This window comes from Brachycentrus maculatus, unplaced genomic scaffold (assembly GCF_059751285.1).
Source record: "Brachycentrus maculatus isolate JH-2025_06_01 unplaced genomic scaffold, ASM5975128v1 h1tg000337l, whole genome shotgun sequence".
NCBI classification, from domain to species: Eukaryota; Metazoa; Arthropoda; class Insecta; order Trichoptera; family Brachycentridae; genus Brachycentrus; species Brachycentrus maculatus.
In genome coordinates, this window is record NW_028281086.1 from 291,195 (window position 1) to 313,574 (window position 22,380).

Below are 22,380 nucleotides of genomic sequence, written 5' to 3' on the forward strand. Positions count from 1 at the left end.
ATGAAATAACAATGTTTTTTTATGAGACAGGAAAAGTCTGGCCATTTAAAGGTTTTTTTTCTTGGTTTAAGTGACATACTGTGTAACATTCATCATTGTGCCCTTGATTGAACATTTCTAATTAAATGAAGTAATTGAACTGAAATGTTTATCAATATCAATCCATAAACTCTTAAGTAATTACAATAATTCACACATATTTTTTTCACCTATATGTGATTTATATGTAAGTTGAGGGCAAAATGCTATACTCTACATTGACTACGATAAAATTAATATGGTTAAATAAATATCCTGGTTAATGAATAAATATCACAAAATGCATGTTTTGCAATACCTGCCTGAAGCTTACTAAGCTTTTGTACATTAAAAAAAACTTCACTATGAATTTACCGTGCATTATAAAAGTGGCCAGAGACGCACATTTGATTCCTGGGGTAGTTAGCCCCTATAATATGACCGGCTTATATAAATCCAATAGAGGACAGTTTAGTTGTTTTAACCTTTTAACCGCGTTAACTTTGTTCCTGAGAGACGCCCGTGCGCGGCGGTATTTTGCGGTTTTTTTAATGATTACTTTTATCATGTATTTAGTTAAGAAACGATTTATTTTCCTAACAAAAACGTTCAGTGGGATTCATTGTGCCTTTTTGGTACTCTATAATACACTTGTGTCACTTTATTCTTGAAATATATCGTAATATAAACAAATAAGATCGTAACATACATAAATCAAAGCACACGTCGTGTGTCACTCTTACCCACTGGAGATGCGTAGCGTCAAGAGTGAGACAGATGTAGGGCATGATTATGGCGCGGACTAATTATCGACCTCAAGAAAAATCAGGGATCTGTTCTTTTATTTATCCTTGTAATACTAGTCAGATATTTCAACAGATGTCATAAGGCCAAGGATTGACGTATTATTTTATCCAAAGTTCCACACTATGAATAAATCCCTCCAAGTTGAACTGAGGTTCGAAACTTGGAGCAAAGTAAAAACACATACGCTTATGTCAGCCGCGTATGGGGCATGTTTTGTGAAAACACATACGGTTATGCGAGCCACGTGGATCCGGTTAACGAATCAAATCAACTGTTTATGTTTTGTCATATTGTGTTGCGTCTTGTGGTAAACATGTAGAATCGTTTTTAGAAATTAGGTAACACCACTGATTTGTGCATTTCGAATTTTGAAAGACCTGCATCATAGGTATTTTTAAACATCTCGATATTAACCCACTTTCCGGTTTAAGCAACCACGGTAAATCAAGAGTCTACTGGACTACAATATTTTCATACACTGTACTTCTAGATCGTTAGTGCACAACCAGTGTTAAAGGTAATTTGTAGTACAATTTGCCAGAGATAAGCATTTCATTCAATTATATTTTATTTCAATATTATAATAAAGAGTAAAAAAGATAAACCCTTCATAATTATTAATCAAAATTAACAACATGTTGATTAAAGAATTTTTATTAATAATTTTTAAAAATGTTATAAAATACATATCACACAACTGTAAAAAGAAGTCAAGTTACAGCTAGTTCCCTGACACTTTGATCGGCATTAATGACTGATGAAGCTTAGTGATGGCCGTATGAACTATGTGCTGGAATGTTTCATCTTCTTCGCATTCAACTTCCTGAAAAAAATTGTAAATACAAATGTACATGGATATTATTTATAAGTTAAACGCAGCGATCCCGCAGTCTTTACTGAGATTAATCTTGCATAAAACTAATTGTGAGGCAAAAGTTTAGTTTGGACATGTGGAGCGTATGAGTGAAGAAAGAACGGTTAAACAAATTTATGAGGCGAATGTAGTTGGAAAAAGAAGCAGAGGACGACCGAGGAAAACTTGGCACAATCAGGTATGTCAAATACTTGAAAGCGGCCGGGTCAGGAGTCGTAATAATCGTCGGGTATGTATGAGGAGATGCATGAATGTAGAAGAGGCAAAGAATGTTTGCAAAGACAGAGTGGTGTGGCGTTCGATTCTCTCTGCCTACCCCTGTGGAGAAGCGGCGTGATGGTTAGTTAGTTAGTTAAGTTTACTAAATAAAGGCCCACCACTGTAAGAAATCAAGAAACATGGAGTATAGCACGAGGAAAGATGTCAGATAACGGATAATGAATTTGAGAAGTTTTTTCTTCTCAAACATAATTTTTTTCAAATACATTTACATATATGTTTGTTAGACTAGTTGAAGTTAATTCAATTTTTTATCAACAAGCCACGCTACTAAAAATGAGTACTAAAATAATTGGTTTGGCCGGTACTTATCGGTAGTACGTTTTGAATTTCGAACGACGCCCGACTGCCAAAATAAAAGACAAAAACAAAAGTACAAATAGTTGCAATTTAAAAGTACAAATTGCAACTATTTGTACTTTTGTTTTTGTCTTTTATTTTGGCAGTCGGGCGTCGTTCGAAATTCAAAACGTACTACCGATAAGTACCGGCCAAACCAATAATAATAAATTGAAATATTTGTATGTAAAATCGCAAATATTTCTATTTTGCATTTGGCACTTACAAGACTTAGTAAATCAATGTTTGCTTTCTTCCCATCGACAGTGATAACTATTTTGTCTCCTTTGAACATTTTCGGAACGGCGTCTTCACCAAACATCTCTTGAAGCATTTCAATAACACACTCCTGGAAGCAAATAAAAGACTATTAGAAGTGCAAATAATTTTTGTAGACCTATTTACAATGGTTTTGTTATAATATGCTCATACTCAACGCTTGTTTTTTGGCATGGTCATTTTTAAACTTACCTTAAAATGCATTCTATCCAATTTCTGCATAAGTGGCTGTGTTTTTGGGGTTGGTAAGAGAGAAGCGTTCATAACGCCAGCGACTATCGCATCCGCATACATGTCCGTTACAGGTTGGGCAACCCACTGAAACAACATTCATAGTGCAATTAGGTATTGTCTCGCTTTTTTATGGCAAATAAATTCAGATAAAAAAATCACTATTTTTATTGAAATCTGTAAAGAAATGAGGTATAAATAAAGGATTAAATTCTAGTAATTTGAATTCCCGCCATTACATCTAAATCAGGAGGCCACTTGGTGTGACATCAGTACATGTCTAGCTGCAAGACTTGGCTATTTGTTGTCTATGGTCCCCGGGCTGTACTGTTATTGCGGGGTTGGCAAACCATGTTTTAAGTAATTTGAAGAAAGAGTAGAATCTGCTGGTTTTAAAACAGCATTGATACCAACTTTAAAAACACACATTTGTAGTAGTGTTTTTGAATAAGCAAATTTTGCAAGTGGAAATATTTCATGGATTTTTATAAACAAATTTCATTGCAAAGAGAATTTATTATTTAAAAAAAAATCTCTATTTGAATACTACTCGGATATTCTTACTGCATGATGATACCTGATTTCAGACACTATATGAATAACACCCCGCCTTACACTGAATACCATATGATGTATAAACTCTTACCTCAATTGTAATGTTTTTATTGTTGATTAATAGATCTATACATTTGTAGAGTTTCCACTTTGATTCATTTCCATCGACTAATTCTATTGTTCCCGCTAACTGAGTCAACATGTGCTTCAAGAGAGGAATGGATCCCGCATAGTGAACCGACTGCCTCTGAGTCACTTCAGATTGACTCAATTCCGTGTACTCTATAAAATTACAAATAATAAAAATTAGTTAGGCAGAAATATAATTTGGAATTATTCTTAGACGTAGACAGACATAAATTAGATTATTTTAACTTACTGTTGAGATCTTCTGGGGCTAATACGTGGTAGTTAAAATTCCTTTTAACGATGAGTCCAGATAAAGCCTGTTTGGGCTTTGGGCCTTCCATGGCAAGACTTCCAACCACCTACAAGTCCAGTCATCAAGTAGATAAAACATTTATACATTTATATTACATGAAGCAATAGGATACAATAAAAATTTAATAATTTGTAATGTTGGTTCCAAAAATCACATTTATTATTTATTTATACTCATAATTCATAAAATCTCTTAATTTATAAATGGTAATTGAGACTCCAACAAGTTAATTTGCAACAAAAAAAAAAACTCGATAAGGAATATTACATATGCACTATATAAACACATTGTTGCAATTTAAAACATGGTAACAATGTTTTTTCAATCTCGGCAATATAAAAAAAACATATATATTTAATATTTAAAACATTTACTTTGCGATTAGTTATTTTTAATTTTTAACAAAAATGTTAGTGTGTAACCTCTCACAAAAGGAGTGGTTTTCGCTTACTAACATTTTTGTTAAAAGTAAAAAAAAAATACTAAAAACCTACAAGGTTGAAAATATGCGCAGATTATGTATCGAAACAAATAATAATTGTGCTCTTGAGATGAGCTATGCACCTTGGGTTTATTGTTATTATTATTATTTGCAAGTTGCAAACCTTGGCTGTTTTGTGTCCTCGGAATACCAGGCGTACGGCGTGTGTATTTCTGGGACTGTGTAGAGTGAGAGCAGTGCCGTGTTCCCTCTGTAAAGCTCCGCGAAGTCGAGACATCTCATTCTGCTCTCCGTGGACAAGAACCTAGTGGCAATAATTGATTCCATCAGGGCTTAGTTAAGTTTTTTCAAAACCTGTTGAGCGGGACACTCCACGTCTCCACACTTGAAAATTTTAAAATGTTCTTTATAGATTTTAATGTTCCAAATCTGGCAACAAAATCTTATTGTTTTTTATCATTTAAAAATAAAACTCATCAAGTGCAGAACTATCCTCATGACACAAGATGAGTTTTACTTTATGGCAATGATATTGGAGTAAAATATGAAAAATCTCAATTTTTCGGATTAATTTCCTATGTTTGTAAATTTAAACCAAATAAAAATAAATTCAGAACATACCACATGAGGGGGTTTCAATATCCTGATGAATTCTGAAGTTTGCTGATAATCTGTGTGCGCTGAGAAAGAAATGTAATCTACAGACATCTTGAGTGGTAATTTTTGACCTGACATCGTAGTCACTTCATCTGGCTCCGAAAGAATTGTCTTTGCCAATGTTCCCTCCACGCAATAACCTGAAAAATGAAACAAAACAATATCAATTTAATTAAACTATAAACATTAATTCATCCATGTTTTGTGTTTTATCATATGATATATTATTTTTATCTTACCAGCAATTATAACACCATTTTTGGGATCTGTACACCATGACTCAAACAGTTCCCTGGAAAGTCCGGATTGCATCATTCCCGGAGAGGCCATGATAACACATGGACCAATATCATCGAAGTGATCGATGCCCTGAAACCAGCATAACTCTATACATATGTATATTGAATTCAGTTTAAAAATTTTATTTACATTTTTACCCCTGAAAATGTAAGCAAATGTGAAATTTACTCCAGGTAAAAATTGAGCTACCAAGTGAGATAAATAAATAGTCCCAACCGTAATTTTGTGTCCATGGGGGATATAAAAGCAGAAGTGACTATTTTCAATACTTGAAAATTTGTAGTAACCGATAATATTTTATTCTGTCTTTTTTCAATAATACAAAAAAGGTTTTTTTAAACATAAATTAACTCATTGAATAAATGTTTTCATTTTTGTATTTTTACTTCTACATTTCTGTATGGCGTGAATTATACAACAATCGTTAATTATCAACTAAAAATGTTAATTTTTGCATGTATAGCACTCACATAAGCTGTTTTAAAATGAGGAAAACAGAAATATTGTAGCAAAATATGTATAATAAATGTTTATGTAATTTCGTAAATATTTTTATATGAATATAAATAATTATTTTAAATGGCTAATTACTACAATATATTACTTGGCTTATTAAGTGCAATGTACCTACATTATATTTAATTACAATAATAAGAGTGAAACAACTAACCCCATTTTATTTTTGTCAACATTTTTTTTTTTAATCATGGCAACCGTTACATGTCAATGTCAAAAAGGCGGCAATTAATTTGAGTAATTACATACAAATATGCCTGTATTTTGTTATCAAATAAATTGATAGGTAGAGATTAAAATAGAATTTGTTCATTTTATATCCTTCAGCGACAGTAGTTGATAAGTTTGGAGTTCAAGGGTAAATTTGATATTAATGAAAATCAAGTTTTAAGGTTAGAAATATTTAAGTTTTTCATTTTTATTTCAAGTTTTACATGGAGGCAGAATAAAAATAATTATATATAAAATATATATTCTGCACCATATTGTAATAACACATATTTATTACTTTTGAGCTATCAACATTTGAGTATATTTTTGATATATTTTTAATTTGTATATTTTTGTCGCTTTATGTATTTACTAAACATATGACAACTATATCATTGTGTTATAACTAAACTTCTATAATATTTCACATTTAGTTTAAGTAAAAAGAGCCCGTGGTAAAATAAATACATTTGAAAATACAAAGTTGCGATGCTCCTTTATAAATGGACCCAAATGAGGGAAAAACAAAATGAAACAACACGACACCAAATAGTGATAATTTATGATTGCCGAGCATTTTTTCAGCACCCGAAGAAACAATGGGGTGGAAAGATTCTTTAATATATTTCCTCGAGGAAAACAGAGGTCTGGTAGTTCTAGTGTTCTGCCTTCCGGCAAGTTTCATTTTCGAAATTGTACTCCAAACAAGAAATTGGTTTTATCAAAAAATATTCAGCAGTCCTGACTATCACGACAGAAGAGTGAGAACTATTCAAGATAAGGTAAAGTATTAAATTAGAGATATGTAAAAACCAGTATTAAAAAATATACAGCATGAGAACTAAATTTTTAATGCTATTGCAAAGTTTGTAGATGCAAATTTTATATTTTAGTAACAATAATTTTTATATATACAGAAGCTACATCAGTCTAGTTAAACTCTTCAGCAAAATTTAGCACCCAAACGGAATCAAAGCAATAGAATGTCTATATATATATTTCTTTTTTGTGTAAATTTATAATTCAGATTTTTTTATGGATAAGTAGTGATTTGTGATACTGCGTTTAGAAGCTAAATAAATAAAAAGTTAGATATATTTTCTAAACTAATCAAGTCTACTTTCTTAACCTTTCCCTTACGGTGCTAAAAAAACTTCTGCATGCAAAAATGATATGTATTTTGTACACCATATAAAAAATATCATTTGAAAACGGGAAAAATGTGAATATTCCCAAATGTTGCTTTTTATTGACTATACTTGATGTTGCAATGTAACACTTTTGAAATGTTAGCTCTGGTAAGTATCTGAAAACGAGAATTATACTACTAATATACTACAAATAATTTACATAATTATATTATGGAGGAATACAAATTGAGGAATACATTCTGAGCCTGTATCTATCATATTTTATATTGATATTCTTATTTTTAAAGTCGAGTTGTAGTAAATACATATCACCGGGAGGGAAAGGTTAACTTGCGAAATCTTAATTTTACTAATGATTTCACCATTAACATTTTATAATTGCCGATAAATAAATCAAGTTGTTGCGATGTTCATGGTACTGTCTTACTAGGGTTTTAAATCAACACTACTAACTTTAGGAGAGCAATTCTCCCATCAACAGGTGAACTGAAGTCTTATAATATAAGAATGTGAAAATATCCTTAGAAACGACACTGGACTCTTATTGTAATTGTAAAACGGTAATACATACTTGAAAACAAGATATTTTATTCTGGTATGTAGTAATAAAGTTGTTTCATTTTTTTTAAGGACACTAATCGAAAATTACAATATTGTCTTTTTACAGGTATCAACATGGAACAAACTACCAAAAGAAGGCAGGAAACTTCTATGTACATCTCGCCCCAACTGGCTATCTCTGTCTACCACATTTTACCGCAAGGACTTGTGTCATCAAATTCCTATTCCTCTATATGATATCCTATCCTTCAACGAGAAAGAGCGGACAGTTAGAGTCGAGCCGATGGTCACTGTTGGAGATATAACCAAATATCTCATTCCTAAGGGCTATACACTGGCCGTGACATTGGAAATAGCCGACGCTACTCTTGGCGGTAAGTTATGGTTGTATTATTTTATTTTATTTAGGAATTTTACACAATATGTAGTTACATCAATCAAGTCATTCATTCATGTAACAGAAAAGTATGATTTTATTTTAATATTATCTCTTATAAAGATAAGAATCTCAACGTACATCTAATCGTATACATAATTGAATAGAAACAGATTTGCAAGCAGTTTATTTTACACCTGTTGCGTGATTAGCTTTTTGAATATCCTTATCTCACGTACCTTTATAATTTTGTTTTCAGGTCTGGCTATGGGAACTGGAATGACTACACACTCCCACAAGGTAGGACTATACCATGAAACTATCACCAAATTTGAAGTTGTGATTGGAAATGGTAGTTTCATCGAAGCCACCGCTGACAACGAGCATTCCGATCTCTTCAAGACACTTCCCTGGTCACACGGGAGCCTCGCATTCCTCGTTGCCCTAACGCTTAAAGTGGTGCCCGTTAAACCTTATATAAGGATGAAATACATCCCAGTATCTGGCCAGAAACAATACTGCGACAAGATAAGAGAGGTATCTGGTGCAGATGGTAAAACTCCCGTTGAAAAATTGCCAAATTACGTTGAAGCAACAATTTACAGTAAAGACAAAGCGGTGATAATGATAGGCGATTACTCGGATTATAATGAAAAATTACCAGTAAACACTTTGACAAACTGGTATAAACCGTGGTTTTATAAGCATGTGGAAAGCTTTCTTAATAAAGGAGAGTATGAAGAACTTATACCTCTAAGAGAATATCTCCTAAGACACAATAGAGCTATATTCTGGGTAGTAGAGTCTATGATTCCATTCGGAAATAATCCTCTGTTTAGACTTTTATTCGGCTGGTTACTTCCCCCAAAGCCAGCATTCTTGAAATTCACGACAACACCCGGTATAAGAGCATTTACATTCACAAAGCAGGTATTTCAAGATATCGTCTTACCGATAAATGAATTGGAACAGCAAATCGATATATCGGAGAAGTTATTCGAAGCCTATCCCTTACTAGTTTACCCTTGCAGGATTTATGATCACGGGCCAGTATCGGGACAGTTGAAACAACCAAATAAAAAGTATATGGTACCGAATACAAACTATGCAATGTACAACGATTTGGGAATATATGGAGTGCCGGGTCAAGTGAAAAATAAACAACCGTATAATCCCGTTACGGCTATGAGGAAAATGGAAAAATTTACTCGAGATGTAGGAGGATTCTCCTTCCTGTACGCTGATACGTTTATGTCTCGGGCAGAATTTGAACAAATGTTTGATTTGACACTGTATGAAATTGTAAGGAAAAAATACCGGGCTGAAGATGCCTTTCCACATCTATATGACAAAACAAAACCAGAAATTGATGTGTATGAAATTGGAAACAAAAATAAAATCAAATAATGATTATTGATTTGTAATATGTAATACATAAATATATAGAATACCTATTCAGAGTTTTGCTGAGTTTCAATCTAAACTTAAATAAAATCTATTCTTTCCGGATCTCATATCCATAGTACTTTCACTTTTACCCCATAGACACTGATCACATTGCGTAACTACCTATATGTTTTTGCCAACTCCAACTTGATGATTTTTTAAAAAATTTATTTTTACATTGATTTATGCCATAGGAAATTTTACCTACTTTGTTGATTCATCAGTCTTTACTTGCATGCATCTTACTTAGATGCTAGTAAAGAAGGGTTTTTTACCTATTTTTCTTTGGATATCAAATTTGCATAAGCAATATGTCAAAAAACATTCACAAAAACATGTATGTAGCAAACAAATATAAATTTACCTAGAAAAATGAAATGTCAAAATTCAGATTTTCAAAACAGTGTAAAAACAGGGTTACATGAGTGTCGTAAAATCAAGGTAAATTTATGTCGATTTATATGAAGGTTACCAGAAATACAATTATACTGTGTAAAATGAGGTTTTAATTTACATGCACAAATTAATAATTTTTTTAATAACTTACCTTAAGATTTGAAATGTGTTTAAATACAAATGGATTGTTGATCGCTATCTGCCTTCTGATTTTGTCATTCATCGCATTCACATACGTCTGGTATACTGCCATACACTTTTTAGCTAGAGAACTGGCATAGTATATGGGAACATCGTGTAGCTCCGGATGAAAGGACCAAAACTCATCTAAATAATAGAAAAAACATTAATTTAACACGTTACTATAACATTAATTTTTCACAGATATAAATTGTCTTTTTTTACCCAAAATAAGTAAGAGTTCCTGGGCACGGCCGAGAGCAAATACCGGAATAAGACAGCGTCCACCACGGGTCACAATATCTGATACTAATCCTGTAAAACGACTCTCCCGTTCTTCCCTTTTCTCGTGTATATGAGTTCCGTATGTAGATTCCTAAAGTAAAAACAAAAGTTATAATAACACCAAAGATTAAAAAGGGTCCTTCATTTTTATTTGTATAACTTAATCAAAAAATAAACTAAGAAAAACAAGCATTTTTCACTTACCAAGTATGTAATTTGTTTTAAAAAATATTTTAAAAAAACAGACCATTATTTTAATCAATTTAAATGAGAAATGCCACGCAACCAATTACCACCTCAACCCAAAGAAAAACTTCCTATCCAGCAGAGTAGTGTAAAAATTAAATAACTTTCCAAAGTTAGTTGACAATTCAACATGTTTAAAAACCGCAAGAATGCAAAAATACATTTCGATGACAAAGTACAGTGCAAGAGATATAGATACACCAGCGAAGGCTGCCTTTATATGATTTTAAAAAGTATAAATATATTACTAACCCTTTTTAAAACCTTATATTTACTTTTATATTTAAGTCTTTTGGTTGATTTTGCCAAAAAGCAAATAAATGTAATATTGCCAAATCATGGTAATCGTAGTTAAGTAAAGGAAAATGATGCGGAATGCATCGAAACACGTGTCACAGTAGATTTTAAGAAATATTGGTATTTACTAAGTAAAACATTAATTAAAAATGGATAGATTTTACCACAAAGTGACTGCCGAATCAATTAATAAAAACTTTACGATTGACGCAAATACTCACCGTGATCAACACATCCGGATGTACTGTTGGTATTTCTGCAGCCATCAAATGCCTATCTTCTTGTCTTGAAAAATCTCCTGTGTATAGAACCTAAAATTCATTATAAATATAAGCATGAAATTTTCACATTGAATTATGACATTAATTTCAATGTTACAATGATGACATTTCTGTGCATACTATACACAAAGATTACAAGGCTAGATATTGAGTTTTAATTGTGTAAAATAAGTGATAATAATCGACAATTTTGGGAACTAAAAGTACCTTGACACCAGCTATTTCGATCATAAACATAGCAGCACCGAGAACATGACCAGCATTGTATGCCCAGAACTTAACTCCTTGGATATCCTTTTCTTCATGGAAATTTATTGTTTCGATCCTATCCATAGAATTCTCTAAATCTGATTCAGTATACAGCATTTGCTCTGTTGAAATGTTACTGAAAGAAGAAAAAATTGTTATGCATACATATTGCCTACGTACCGAGTTCTTTGTATGCAGTAACTACTTCTGAGTGTCCTACTTTCCTAGTACCTCATTTTTCTCCAGTTCGTATAAAAACTATAAATAATTGTGGGCTCTCCTTCACAATGAACTACACACTTACAGTCATTTACAAAGCTTGATAACTTGCCATTGTCACAGGAAGACGTTAATGAGTCAAGGTGCCGACAGAACAAAGGTACTGAGCGGAAATGAAATTATATATATATTGAATGTGCAACAGACTTAAATCTGCTAGAGTATATAGTGAACCTCGATTAACAGAGAAAGATCAAGTCCCTTTTTCACGACATTGACTTGTAAGCCAGGACTTCTACGCCAGTCAAAACAAAAAATGTTTCGCATAAACGAGTAAGATTCCGGAACGAATTTAGACAAAAGAGTAGGAAATGTAAAAAAATACAAATTGACAACACAAAACTCATGTGATCTTTTGCAAATAGAAATAATCACAAAACTGCACCGGTTACACGTGTAGTATTTATCTACAGTGACAGTCATTACAATAACAAAATGAACTATCACTTACCTGACTTTGATATAGTCAGATACAAGCCATCGGTAAATAGCTTTTGTAGCATGCGTCATGAAAACTCTTCCTTTGAATGATGTTTTAGTAAGGAACCAAGGCAAGGCACCACTGTGGTCAAGATGGAAACTGTAATTTAAAAAATATATGAATAATAACAATAATCACGCAAATACAATTCATTCAAAATTCAACAGGGAAATGGAAAGTACATACTGAGAAATGAGTAGTAGATCAACCTCATCTGCTTCTATCAAATCAACAAAAGGAAGAGCGTCCATTCCAGATAGTCCTGGATGAATGCCACAATCCAACTGAAAATAATGCAATGAAAACATTGTATATAAACATAAAATCATAAGAGGCAAATATGCTGCTCTACATAATGTTTAATAATATTATAAAACATACTACATTGTAAGAAAAATTAAGTGATTTATTGAAGCGCATAGTTTTGGTTAAAAAAAAAACATGTTGCAATATTAATTCAAAGCGGTCATTTTGTTCACCAAAGTTTTTTTTATAAGTGAAAATGAATTCTAATTCCTAAAATAAAAATCATTTCAAAAGATTAAAAACTTAATTTAGTTATACCATAATTTTTTTGCCTTTGAATTCCAGCATAATGCACGATCTGCCCACTTCCTGACCAGCCCCACTGTAAATAAATCGAAAACATATAAAAATAATATATTTTCCTCAACTAGATCAAAATAATTAAAATATCATTCCGTCATAGGTATCCATTTTTTTGAGAAAAATAATTGTAAGGATTAATACCTTTATTTGCATAATTGAGCATTTTAGCAAGCGATTTCACAGATTTGTTGAGATACGAAATATTAAATTAATTAATATTGATTTCAAGCATGAAAAATATCAAAAATGAACTCACAGTGGTCGAATTATAAGCTGATCACTTTCTTCTACAACATTATGATTATCTATCTTGCGTTTGACAGACATTTTCGGAAATTTAATTACAACTTTTTAAACAGATTAATCAATCAAATTTACAAATAAACATCAACAACATAACCTCACACAGGAAAAACGGATAAAACGCCGACAAAAGCCATAGATATTATATAAATTGTAATGCCATAGACAATATATAGGGTTAATAGACAATAAAACACTTTCATGGTTTCAGTGCCTTCTAGATAATATTCATTCAGATCCACAAAAAATGATTAAAAAGAAGGCTAGTTTTTATTTATATACCTACTTACCCTTCCCAGACATCATTTATGCTTACCTAAAAAATTATATACCATCTACAGCTCCATTTCCGTAATTTAAATAATCACCACTTTTTTGTGTACCTACCTATCATATTTACCTACCTTCATAAATTTTCTCTTAACCATCTACAAAATCATTACCTTACTTTTGTTCTTTATATCAAATGTCAAAAAATAAAGATTGACATGTTCGTTTTAGTTGTACAATTTCTTAGTTTCGTATTTAAAAATGACACAAATAGTCACTGATAACGTGAAATTTTTATGCGAGTATGTATAAGGAATATATTTTGTGCAAAATTGTTACATTGTTCTTTCTCAAGCTAATTGTTTTGATATTTATTTTTCAGTTTGTTCTCTGAGCAAAGTATCGAGACTCAAAGTTTGGAATCTCTCTGCTCCCAAGTTCAGAAACGTATTCCAAAACATGAACATTTTAACGGTTGGTGTAATAATATTCTTTTAAAAATACCATTTTTTTATTTATTTGTATTCTAATCAATTTGTTTTTGTAGTTTGCCTTCTGATTTCCACTCTGATAACTGGGGGGGATCTCAGTTTACCAGGACAAAGAGTGATCGGTCTGGCTGTACTTTATGATATTTACAAGCAGGATAATCCATTCAATCCTTTATTTATACAATTATTGGAAGTTAAGAATGGCCCGCAAGTTTTGATTCCTCAGGAAAGACATTTTCTAGGACATCTTATAACAGGAATTGGACGAGAGGTATGTTGCTTTCACTTAAACAGTTTAACTCCCTTGTTGTATTTATAGTATTGTTTTATTAGTGCCTTCAATTTAAAATACATATATTTTTAATTTAAGTTTTGCTTACTAAATACTGCTATTGCTTAAAATCATTGTCAAACACCGTATGAGAAATCATAATTTTAGAGCTCTGTCCTTGGGATGTTGATGGTTGAAGAGGGGGTAGGAGCTGTTTCTCATTTTTATTTATTTATTTTTTATCTGCGGGAACATAGACAATAGGGTGAGGCTTTAGTCATGGTCCTATTAATTATGAATTAATTATTATTTGTATGAATTTCTATTGTTTAAAAATGTTGCAGTTTATGTCTTTTTGTATTAATAATTTTATTAAATTGTAAATGAAAACACTTGTTTTTTACCACTTGAGTTATATTTATTTTAATAACTAGTTTCACAATTTCATCATTTCTTACAACAAAGTGAAGCCGAAACCTATGCTGCAATAGATTTCAGAAATAGTGGTATTTACCAAGTAAAACTATAATTAATAATGGATAGATTTTACCACAAAGTGACTGCGGAATCGTTTAATGAAAATAAAATATGTTTGTTATTAGGTTATGAAGAAATCTGCTAAACAAGTCATTTTAATGGACTGCAACAGGAAGGATTTGGAATTCGATTATTCTGGTCTTCAAATGACTGTAGCAGAAAAACTTTCCGAACTACCTTCCACAGCTCGATGCGGATTACCGGGAATAATTCCTGTTGGAGACGGGTAATTTTTGTTTTAATTTCATTACAGCTATAATATCTTAGTTATTTCAACCCAAATCAAACCAAAATCTTAACCTCATGTACTCCAAAACAATATGTAACAATTCTCATAAAAGATGATTTTTCCTGTTCATATAAGACCCCATTGAAATCAGTTATACCAAATAAAAACCTATCACCGAAAGCTAAACTGGCAGTACACAACGGAGTTCTGGTTCCAACCCTAATGTATGGAAGTGAAGCATGGGGTCTATAGAAGCATTACTACTTGATCATGGCTTCTTGCTGCATAACACCCTTAGGGCGCTTGTCCACTACCCGGAATTACACGAAATTTTACCGTCTGGCACGTCAGTTAGCGTTTAAAACGATGATTGGCTTGGATTGGCTTTTGCTTATGTCCATATTTCTTCGGATCGGTGCGTGAACACGTTGCGCGTAAATTCGATCACGCTGAATTGTTGTAGTCGCTTTCATTTTTCAAAACCGGACTGCCGGACGGTCAAATTCCGGGTAGTGGAAATCTCCCTTGTTATTTTTTTTCAGAGTTTTTATTTACCGGAAGTAACAAATGATATTGATAAATAATCGCTTACTAACAAAGTATGCCATAACAAAAAAATTTGCTTTCACCAAGATCAGTTGTTTTAATGAAAGCGGAAAATTATTCATGTCTTATTATTTTTTTAAGGGGCCCGTTCAATAAAGCGGCATTTAAGGAACTTATAGAAGCATTACTACTTGATGATGGATTCTTGCTGCATAGCACCCTTGTCCCACGATGCACTTGGGTCTCGCCACAAATGATAGAATTGGATGACAATGAAAAGGATTTTGTAGATGAGGTATCTATCTAATTCTGTATTTTTTTTTCATTTTACATACATATGTATTTACGTAAGGTGATTAGTATCTATTGACTTCCACTTAGAAGATCTGTCTTGCTGTCAATTTATTTCCTTCCACATCTACGATTTTTTACTTTAAGTCTTTAAAATGATGTACAATTCACTACAAATTGATTGTAAAAATTATTTTCATAAATCTTCATGTTATAAATATATTTTATCATTTTAGTATTGCGAATTTATTACTAAAAACTCTTTTAATAACTTGAATGAACATTACAATTGTATCTGGATTTGTTCCATCATCGTCAGTAGAGAAGAAATGCAGCATCTATTTCTTGCTGGCATAAAATTTATTAACTGATGTCAAGTCTTCGATTAAAACCGGGATAGTATATCAATATTTATCTAATTAAAAATGATATTTTCAGTTGGTCTGGAAGGATCTCCCTAACCGTTCGCTTTACAAACCGATATACGATACAAACCTCGATGGCCTCGCATCAAAAAAGCCGCTTCCACCGCCCAATGCGGCAAGTAAACCAACAACCAGTAACGACGAACCCGCTGTAAAACCGAGTGAGAGTTCACAGAATGACACGGCCATATCCAGTATCGGTTTGGAAGCCAAAGGACTGGTTCAACTTGCTCTCCAAGGAGCACTGATTGTCGCTCATCAACAAAGATTGCTGGAGTGTCTGGACCAAGATCCAAATATTGTTTATCAAATTGGTATAACTCCGAAGCAGGTAAAGATAACTAGATGGCGATAATTGTGATAACTCGACTACAACATCAAATTTACAGTAGAAAAAATCATATGTATACAGATGATCCTCTATTTTCGTATATAATTAATTCCTGAAATTCGTACGTACAAGAACCGAATGAAAGTAAGGTAAAAAACTATATAGATAAGTGTGGACGTAGTTTTTTCCTTCCAACATTCCCCCCCATCCTCGCAGGGGCCTTTTTCAAGGTAGAAACTAAAGCATCATAGTTATACCAACGCCACAATTGATATAACTTCTAAGCTTATAACTACCGATTATGACATTGGTATGTATTAAATATGAACCTTGATTATAAAGGTTTTTTGCTACATTTGCACATTCACACATGAAGTTGTTTCATGACACAGGTTGCATTTTTTACCAAAAAAAATTAGGCCTGCATGGCTAAAGTATATGTTGATCAACAGCATTTTATTGCAGAGAAAAATATGCATTTTGACAGCCGAAACAGATAACAAACATAAAATAAACACCAGACAATATTCCTGAAGTTTTTTTATGTACCAAATAATTCATTGATTTGGTTATGATATTGATAATTTCTCCAGTAATGCTGTAAACAATTTTCACAATATTCTAATTCAAAAATATAATTGCCACTGGTCGTATATATTAATGCAATAGTATTTTATTTATTTCCAGCTACCTGAACTGGTAGAGAATAATCCCATGGTCGCAATTTCGGTTTTACTTAAACTAATCCATTCGCAACAAATAACCGACTACTTCAGTGAATTGGTTAATATGGAAATGTCTCTACACTCTATGGAAGTCGTAAACAGGTTTGATGAAATCATTAAAATGTTTTGTGGGGTCTGTTTTTATCAGTTTTTAAAATACTGGAAGATTAAACTTTTTTCATGATCTTTTGTTTTATAATTTGTTCATATAAAAAAAAACAATGTGTAATTTAATACTGTGTTATTTCCGACAAAAAACATCTCAAAAATTATTATTTTTTGCATGTAACATTTTATGCTCTTCTAAATTCTGGTATATTACCATATTTTTTACATTGAAATATGATCAAACTCAAAGCAAGCATTTAATTAACCTTTTCCTTCTGGTGCTAAAAAAAACGCGCGTCCCGGTGTTGGGTAGTTACTACACAATAAAAAATTTGTTATTTTAAATGGTAAAAATACGAATATTCATAGCTAATCCCCTTAATTAATTATGAATGAAGTCAAAATTTTTAATTATTTAGATTTATTTGCTGAAAATATTAAAAAAACCATCTGACAACGCTCACGGAACAAGCATAGGTCCGCTCTAGTTGAAAACCCAAGAGCTACTGCCACTACCGATAGCGGCGCTAGCCGGAGGAAGACTGAGAACATTGAGCTTTGAGCTCCTCTCGTTTGCACAGTGCAAGTATGCAAGAGTGAGATGCGAATATAGTGTCGCACTCTTCACACGCCGTTTATACGCGAATTTGTTTCCAATATTCACAAAATACCTCCGATGTACCCGATAAATTCTGATTATTATCAATATAATTTTTTAAATCAATGCGAAAATATGTTATGGAGGAATACCTAAAATCTTAGCCTTGTATTTATTATATTTATAGAGATATTGATGGTTATTAGAAGCAATGTGTACTAGGTACACAACACTGGGAAGGGAGGGTTAAGGACAATTTGACACATGGTGCAAACTATGCATGTGTTTAAATAGTTATGAAAAATAAAAATTGTTTTTTTTTCAGACTCACAACATCTGTAGACTTGCCGGTAGAATTTGTACATCTTTATATAAGCAATTGCATATCCACATGCGAAACAATTGGAGATCGATATATGCAAAATCGCTTAGTGCGACTGGTTTGTGTATTTCTACAGTCTCTCATTCGCAACAAGATTATCAATGTCAAGGTTGGTTTCATCTATGTATTGATTTGGCGTTTAATTTGTAGATCTCCATTTTAATTTATGTATTAAATTTTAAATCAAACACAGATTTTTTGAGTCTACTAAGTTGTATTTTAATAATAATAATAAAAAACACACAAAAATTAATATTATGAAAAATAAATAGGCGATACAATTGCCACAATATTAATTTTTATGTGTTTTTTTAAATAAAATACAACTTAGTAGACTCAAAAAATCTGTGTTTGATTTAAAAATTAATATTTTATTTATTGTTTCGGCATTAACTTTGTGGTAACACATGTTACAATAATTAAAGAAAACACTTCGTTTTTTACCACTTGAGTTTAATTATAGACTACATGTTTCAGAAGCTAAACTTCCATCATTCAGGTCTGTATAATAACTAAAATATAAAATATAAAATTGTTCTATAAATAAGGATAGGGGGAAAACTATAATTAAACTCAAGTGGTAAAAAACGAAGTGTTTTCTTTAATTATTGTAAAAATTAATACATAAATTAGTTTCATCTATTCAAAGAATACCATACATGAATGCTGAAAAAACTTAGACCTCGACTGAGTATGTGTGTTTTGCAGTGTTGGTGACAATGTATTTTTTTTTTAAATTATTTCATTTAAATTTTGATATACATAAATTAAACTGGTAATACTTTAAAATTATTGTCATTGTTACAGGAACTATTTATTGAAGTGGAAGCATTCTGTGTTGGGTTCAGCAGAATAAGAGAGGCAGCAGCGCTGTACAGACTTCTCAAGCAGCTTGATGCCGGAGAGGGCCCCAATATTCAAACCAATCATAAAACTGACAAAAATGATTTATGATACTGTTTAGTTGTAAATTAAAGAATTAAAACCTACATAAATTAAACTTTTTATTTGCCAACCTTCGCATCAATACTTCGAATACCAAGTAAAAGCTAAACTGGCAGTATTTAAGTAGTTAAGTTATGGTACTAACCCTAATATATGGCAGTGAAGTATGGAGTTGGAGTTGGAGAAAACTAAAATCACTATGTATTATGTATTACAAAAAAAGAAAAAGTAGTGACCATGGTGCCAAATTTAAAATATTCAACTATCTAACAAGTGAAGATAAATAATAACACATGTCACATGAAAAAACAACAGTTTCAGGATTCAAATCCAGGTCCTATGATTACCGGTCAAGTCTTTCATCCAACTAAGCCAAACAAACAATTAACTTTAGAAAAAGCTAGAAAGCTAGAAGAAATAGAACAATTAGATATTGTAAAGTCACAATACATTGATAACATCCACTTTTGCAGTAAAAAAATGGCAAAGATAATGGTAAAAATTTGTGGCAAATATTTAGTAGAAGAGAAGGCATTATTTCACCTACTTATATATTATAGTTTATTTTACATTTTCCTTAACGTGAGTTCTTCTTCTTCTGCTTGGTGTAGGCCTTGTGGTCTGTTTTTAAGAGGGATTAGCCTCCTGCGATTTGATTTAATTATTATTATTGTTTTTTTCCTCTCTCTTCTATTATCTCCTCTATTATCCTTTTTTATTGTTATTATAATGTATTTTGTTTGTTAGAGCCAAAATCGCTAGTAAACTAAAGGAGGCTTTAAAAAATTACTTGACAGTATTTACCTACAGTATCGAATAGATTAATTGAAACATAAACCTTTTTTTTTATTTTCAACACCCTCTAAAAAATGTTTTGGGGGTGTTCCTCGTATTATATAGACCAGGGCTGCTTCTTTCAGTGACTGAGATGATGAATAGCGAGAAGTATCACCCAATTCTACTGGAAAAGATACTACCAGAGATACAAAAACAAAGGTCAAATGGTAATGGAATATTTCAGCAGGATTTAACCCCCTGCCACAAATCCAAAAAAATTGATGAAGTTTTTCACACAATAACAATGAACTGTGTTAGGACTAATCAAGAATTTTGGCAGACAAATCTAATTGAAAATCTATGAGCAATATGTAAGAATCGGCTCTCCAAAATTGTTTGCACTACGGCGGAAAAGCTTATTTTGTCTATAATTCAGGTATGGTTTCGAGACAAAAAAATGGCATCCACGTGTCAAAACCTTATATAATAGATGCCAAGAAGAGTAAAATCTTTGATTGAGCCCAAATGAGATCATATTAAGTATTAATTTGTGATATAACTAATAAACAAAAGATTTTGCAAAACTTTTTACGAAAATACAACAACAAAAAGTTTTGTTTCAATTAATCTGTTCGATATTGTGCAATATAGATTGAAAACAAGACAATTTTTTATAGATATATTCTTAGTATAAAAGACATACACTTCCTTAAAAGTACACACATTAAGTTTTAACAAAACTTACAATTTTAATACTTTGCTTTCGGTTCTATAATATTGCATAGAAAAACAGGTACTCAGTAATAAAGCGGATATAAATTTTGCGTTCATGAATAACTTAATATTTTAGTTTCTTTAATATGTCACCAAAACTTATGGTGCACATATTTGACGTAGGAGTGCTAATAACGATGCAGATAAATTAAAGTTGATTTTAATAACACAATGAAGATTCAGTAGAATTTTTCTTTTCATGTCAATGTTTCCCCTTTTGTCACCTGAAAATAAACAAAATTCCATTATTCATAAAACAAACAGAAATAATTATAATTCGGATCTAGATCCCTCTTATTAGAGCTGTTCAAGACAGGGCAATTACTCCCAAAGGATAGTCAACGTCGGAGGACCTGATATGACACACAAAGAAGAAGGATCAGCCCGTGCGTGGGTGTACAATATAGTTGTAATCATTTTAAAATAGAGAACAGTAAAAAAAGTTTAATAAGGGAATAGTTATAAAAATATGTAAACCAATGTCCACTAATATATAGCATAAAAAATAGAAGAAAACCTTCCAGACCAATATTATAAAAGTGTAACTTACACAAGCTTCCAAAAAGTCAATTCTTCTTTCTAGTACAGTCAACTTCTCGTTTAAAACAGCCAGGCGAGATCTGCATGACAAATCTAAATACAAAGATAGCATGTTAAAATGATATTAGGGATTATAAGTATGTTTCTAATATAAAAAAATAATAATAGATGTAAGTGACTAAACATACCAAACGAGTTTAGAAAATCTGTAATTTTCTTGATGCTCCCCGTAATAACCTCGATGTATTCTCTGTTGGCCCAATCTTGCTGAATTTGTTTGCCAATAGTTTCATTTTCCCGACCGGGCGTCGACATTTTTAGTTTTTAATATTATTTTGACTCTTGTGTCACAAAAATGACGTTTCGCAGACAAAACCACAGACTAACTATTTTATATAGACAAAACCACAGATATACAAAACCATAAACTAGATTAAAAAATAACGAGCACACGCGCGTTTTTCTCTTTCGGAATTAATTTCCAAATCTATAATGATTTTTTTTTGTATTTACAAAAATCAATCATAGCTTCCAAAAAAACAATATTATAGTATTATTTCAACCATATCTGCTGCCTATGTGGAGTATATGGAGTTCACAAACTGTCTCCAGGCTTTTCTGTCGGTCGCCAGCTCCCTTGCATCCTTCCAAGTCAGGTCCGATGCCAATTGTCGATGAATTATCAGCAGCGGTCGTCCTGGGTGGCTTAAACCTGATGCCTTGTAAAAGAGGCAAGCTTGATTAAGGCTCACGGGAGGCATGCAACTAAATCGCTTTTTCTTGACGACAATTGAGACCAAGATTTGCTGCCTCTTAAGTCTTATCTCTTCATTCCTCACAAAGTCAAACCACCGAACGCCTAAAATTCTTCAGACACCTATTCTCAAAGCTAAGTACATAACTGCTCTGGGCCCTCGTAAGGTATCATGTTTCATAGCCGTATAAGAGAATAGGAGCAATGCAGGCATTGTATAGGCGGCATTTAGTCTTCACCGAGCATAAATCTGATCTCCAAACAGCCTTCATACTATTAAATGCGGACCCTGCGAGT

General features: G+C 32.1%; 4 protein-coding genes across 4 annotated transcripts; 2 read left to right on the forward strand and 2 right to left on the reverse strand.

Moving 5' to 3' along the window:
• Nucleotides 1-1,463: 1,463 nt before the first annotated feature.
• On the reverse strand, nt 1,464-13,233 carry Cpsf73 (cleavage and polyadenylation specificity factor 73). Its single transcript, XM_088269089.1, has 16 exons — nt 13,043-13,233; nt 12,742-12,805; nt 12,364-12,461; nt 12,148-12,276; nt 11,376-11,553; nt 11,109-11,198; nt 10,285-10,435; nt 10,031-10,206; nt 5,163-5,292; nt 4,888-5,063; nt 4,430-4,570; nt 3,762-3,870; nt 3,474-3,664; nt 2,789-2,914; nt 2,544-2,666; nt 1,464-1,648 (listed from the first exon to the last, which is right to left on the reverse strand). Exons 1-16 carry the CDS (start codon nt 13,111-13,113, stop codon nt 1,547-1,549), a joined length of 2,055 nt encoding a protein of 684 aa, XP_088125215.1. The 5' UTR covers nt 13,114-13,233; the 3' UTR covers nt 1,464-1,546.
• On the forward strand, nt 5,926-9,553 carry LOC148303958 (delta(24)-sterol reductase-like). Its single transcript, XM_088269091.1, has 4 exons — nt 5,926-6,131; nt 6,535-6,731; nt 7,768-8,035; nt 8,297-9,553. Exons 2-4 carry the CDS (start codon nt 6,549-6,551, stop codon nt 9,442-9,444), a joined length of 1,599 nt encoding a protein of 532 aa, XP_088125217.1. The 5' UTR covers nt 5,926-6,131; nt 6,535-6,548; the 3' UTR covers nt 9,445-9,553.
• Nucleotides 13,234-13,557: 324 nt separating the features above from the next.
• On the forward strand, nt 13,558-19,288 carry Not11 (CCR4-NOT transcription complex subunit 11). Its single transcript, XM_088269066.1, has 9 exons — nt 13,558-13,661; nt 13,742-13,833; nt 13,907-14,121; nt 14,724-14,884; nt 15,575-15,728; nt 16,163-16,480; nt 17,168-17,307; nt 18,237-18,402; nt 19,101-19,288. The coding sequence occupies exons 1-9, from the start codon at nt 13,621-13,623 to the stop codon at nt 19,245-19,247; spliced, it is 1,434 nt and encodes a 477-aa protein (XP_088125192.1). The 5' UTR covers nt 13,558-13,620; the 3' UTR covers nt 19,248-19,288.
• A 1,392-nt stretch (nt 19,289-20,680) lies between these two features.
• HSPC300 (hematopoietic stem/progenitor cell protein 300) lies at nt 20,681-21,746 on the reverse strand. Its single transcript, XM_088269067.1, has 3 exons — nt 21,518-21,746; nt 21,340-21,422; nt 20,681-21,013 (listed from the first exon to the last, which is right to left on the reverse strand). Exons 1-3 carry the CDS (start codon nt 21,642-21,644, stop codon nt 20,987-20,989), a joined length of 237 nt encoding a protein of 78 aa, XP_088125193.1. The 5' UTR covers nt 21,645-21,746; the 3' UTR covers nt 20,681-20,986.
• Nucleotides 21,747-22,380: the final 634 nt, after the last annotated feature.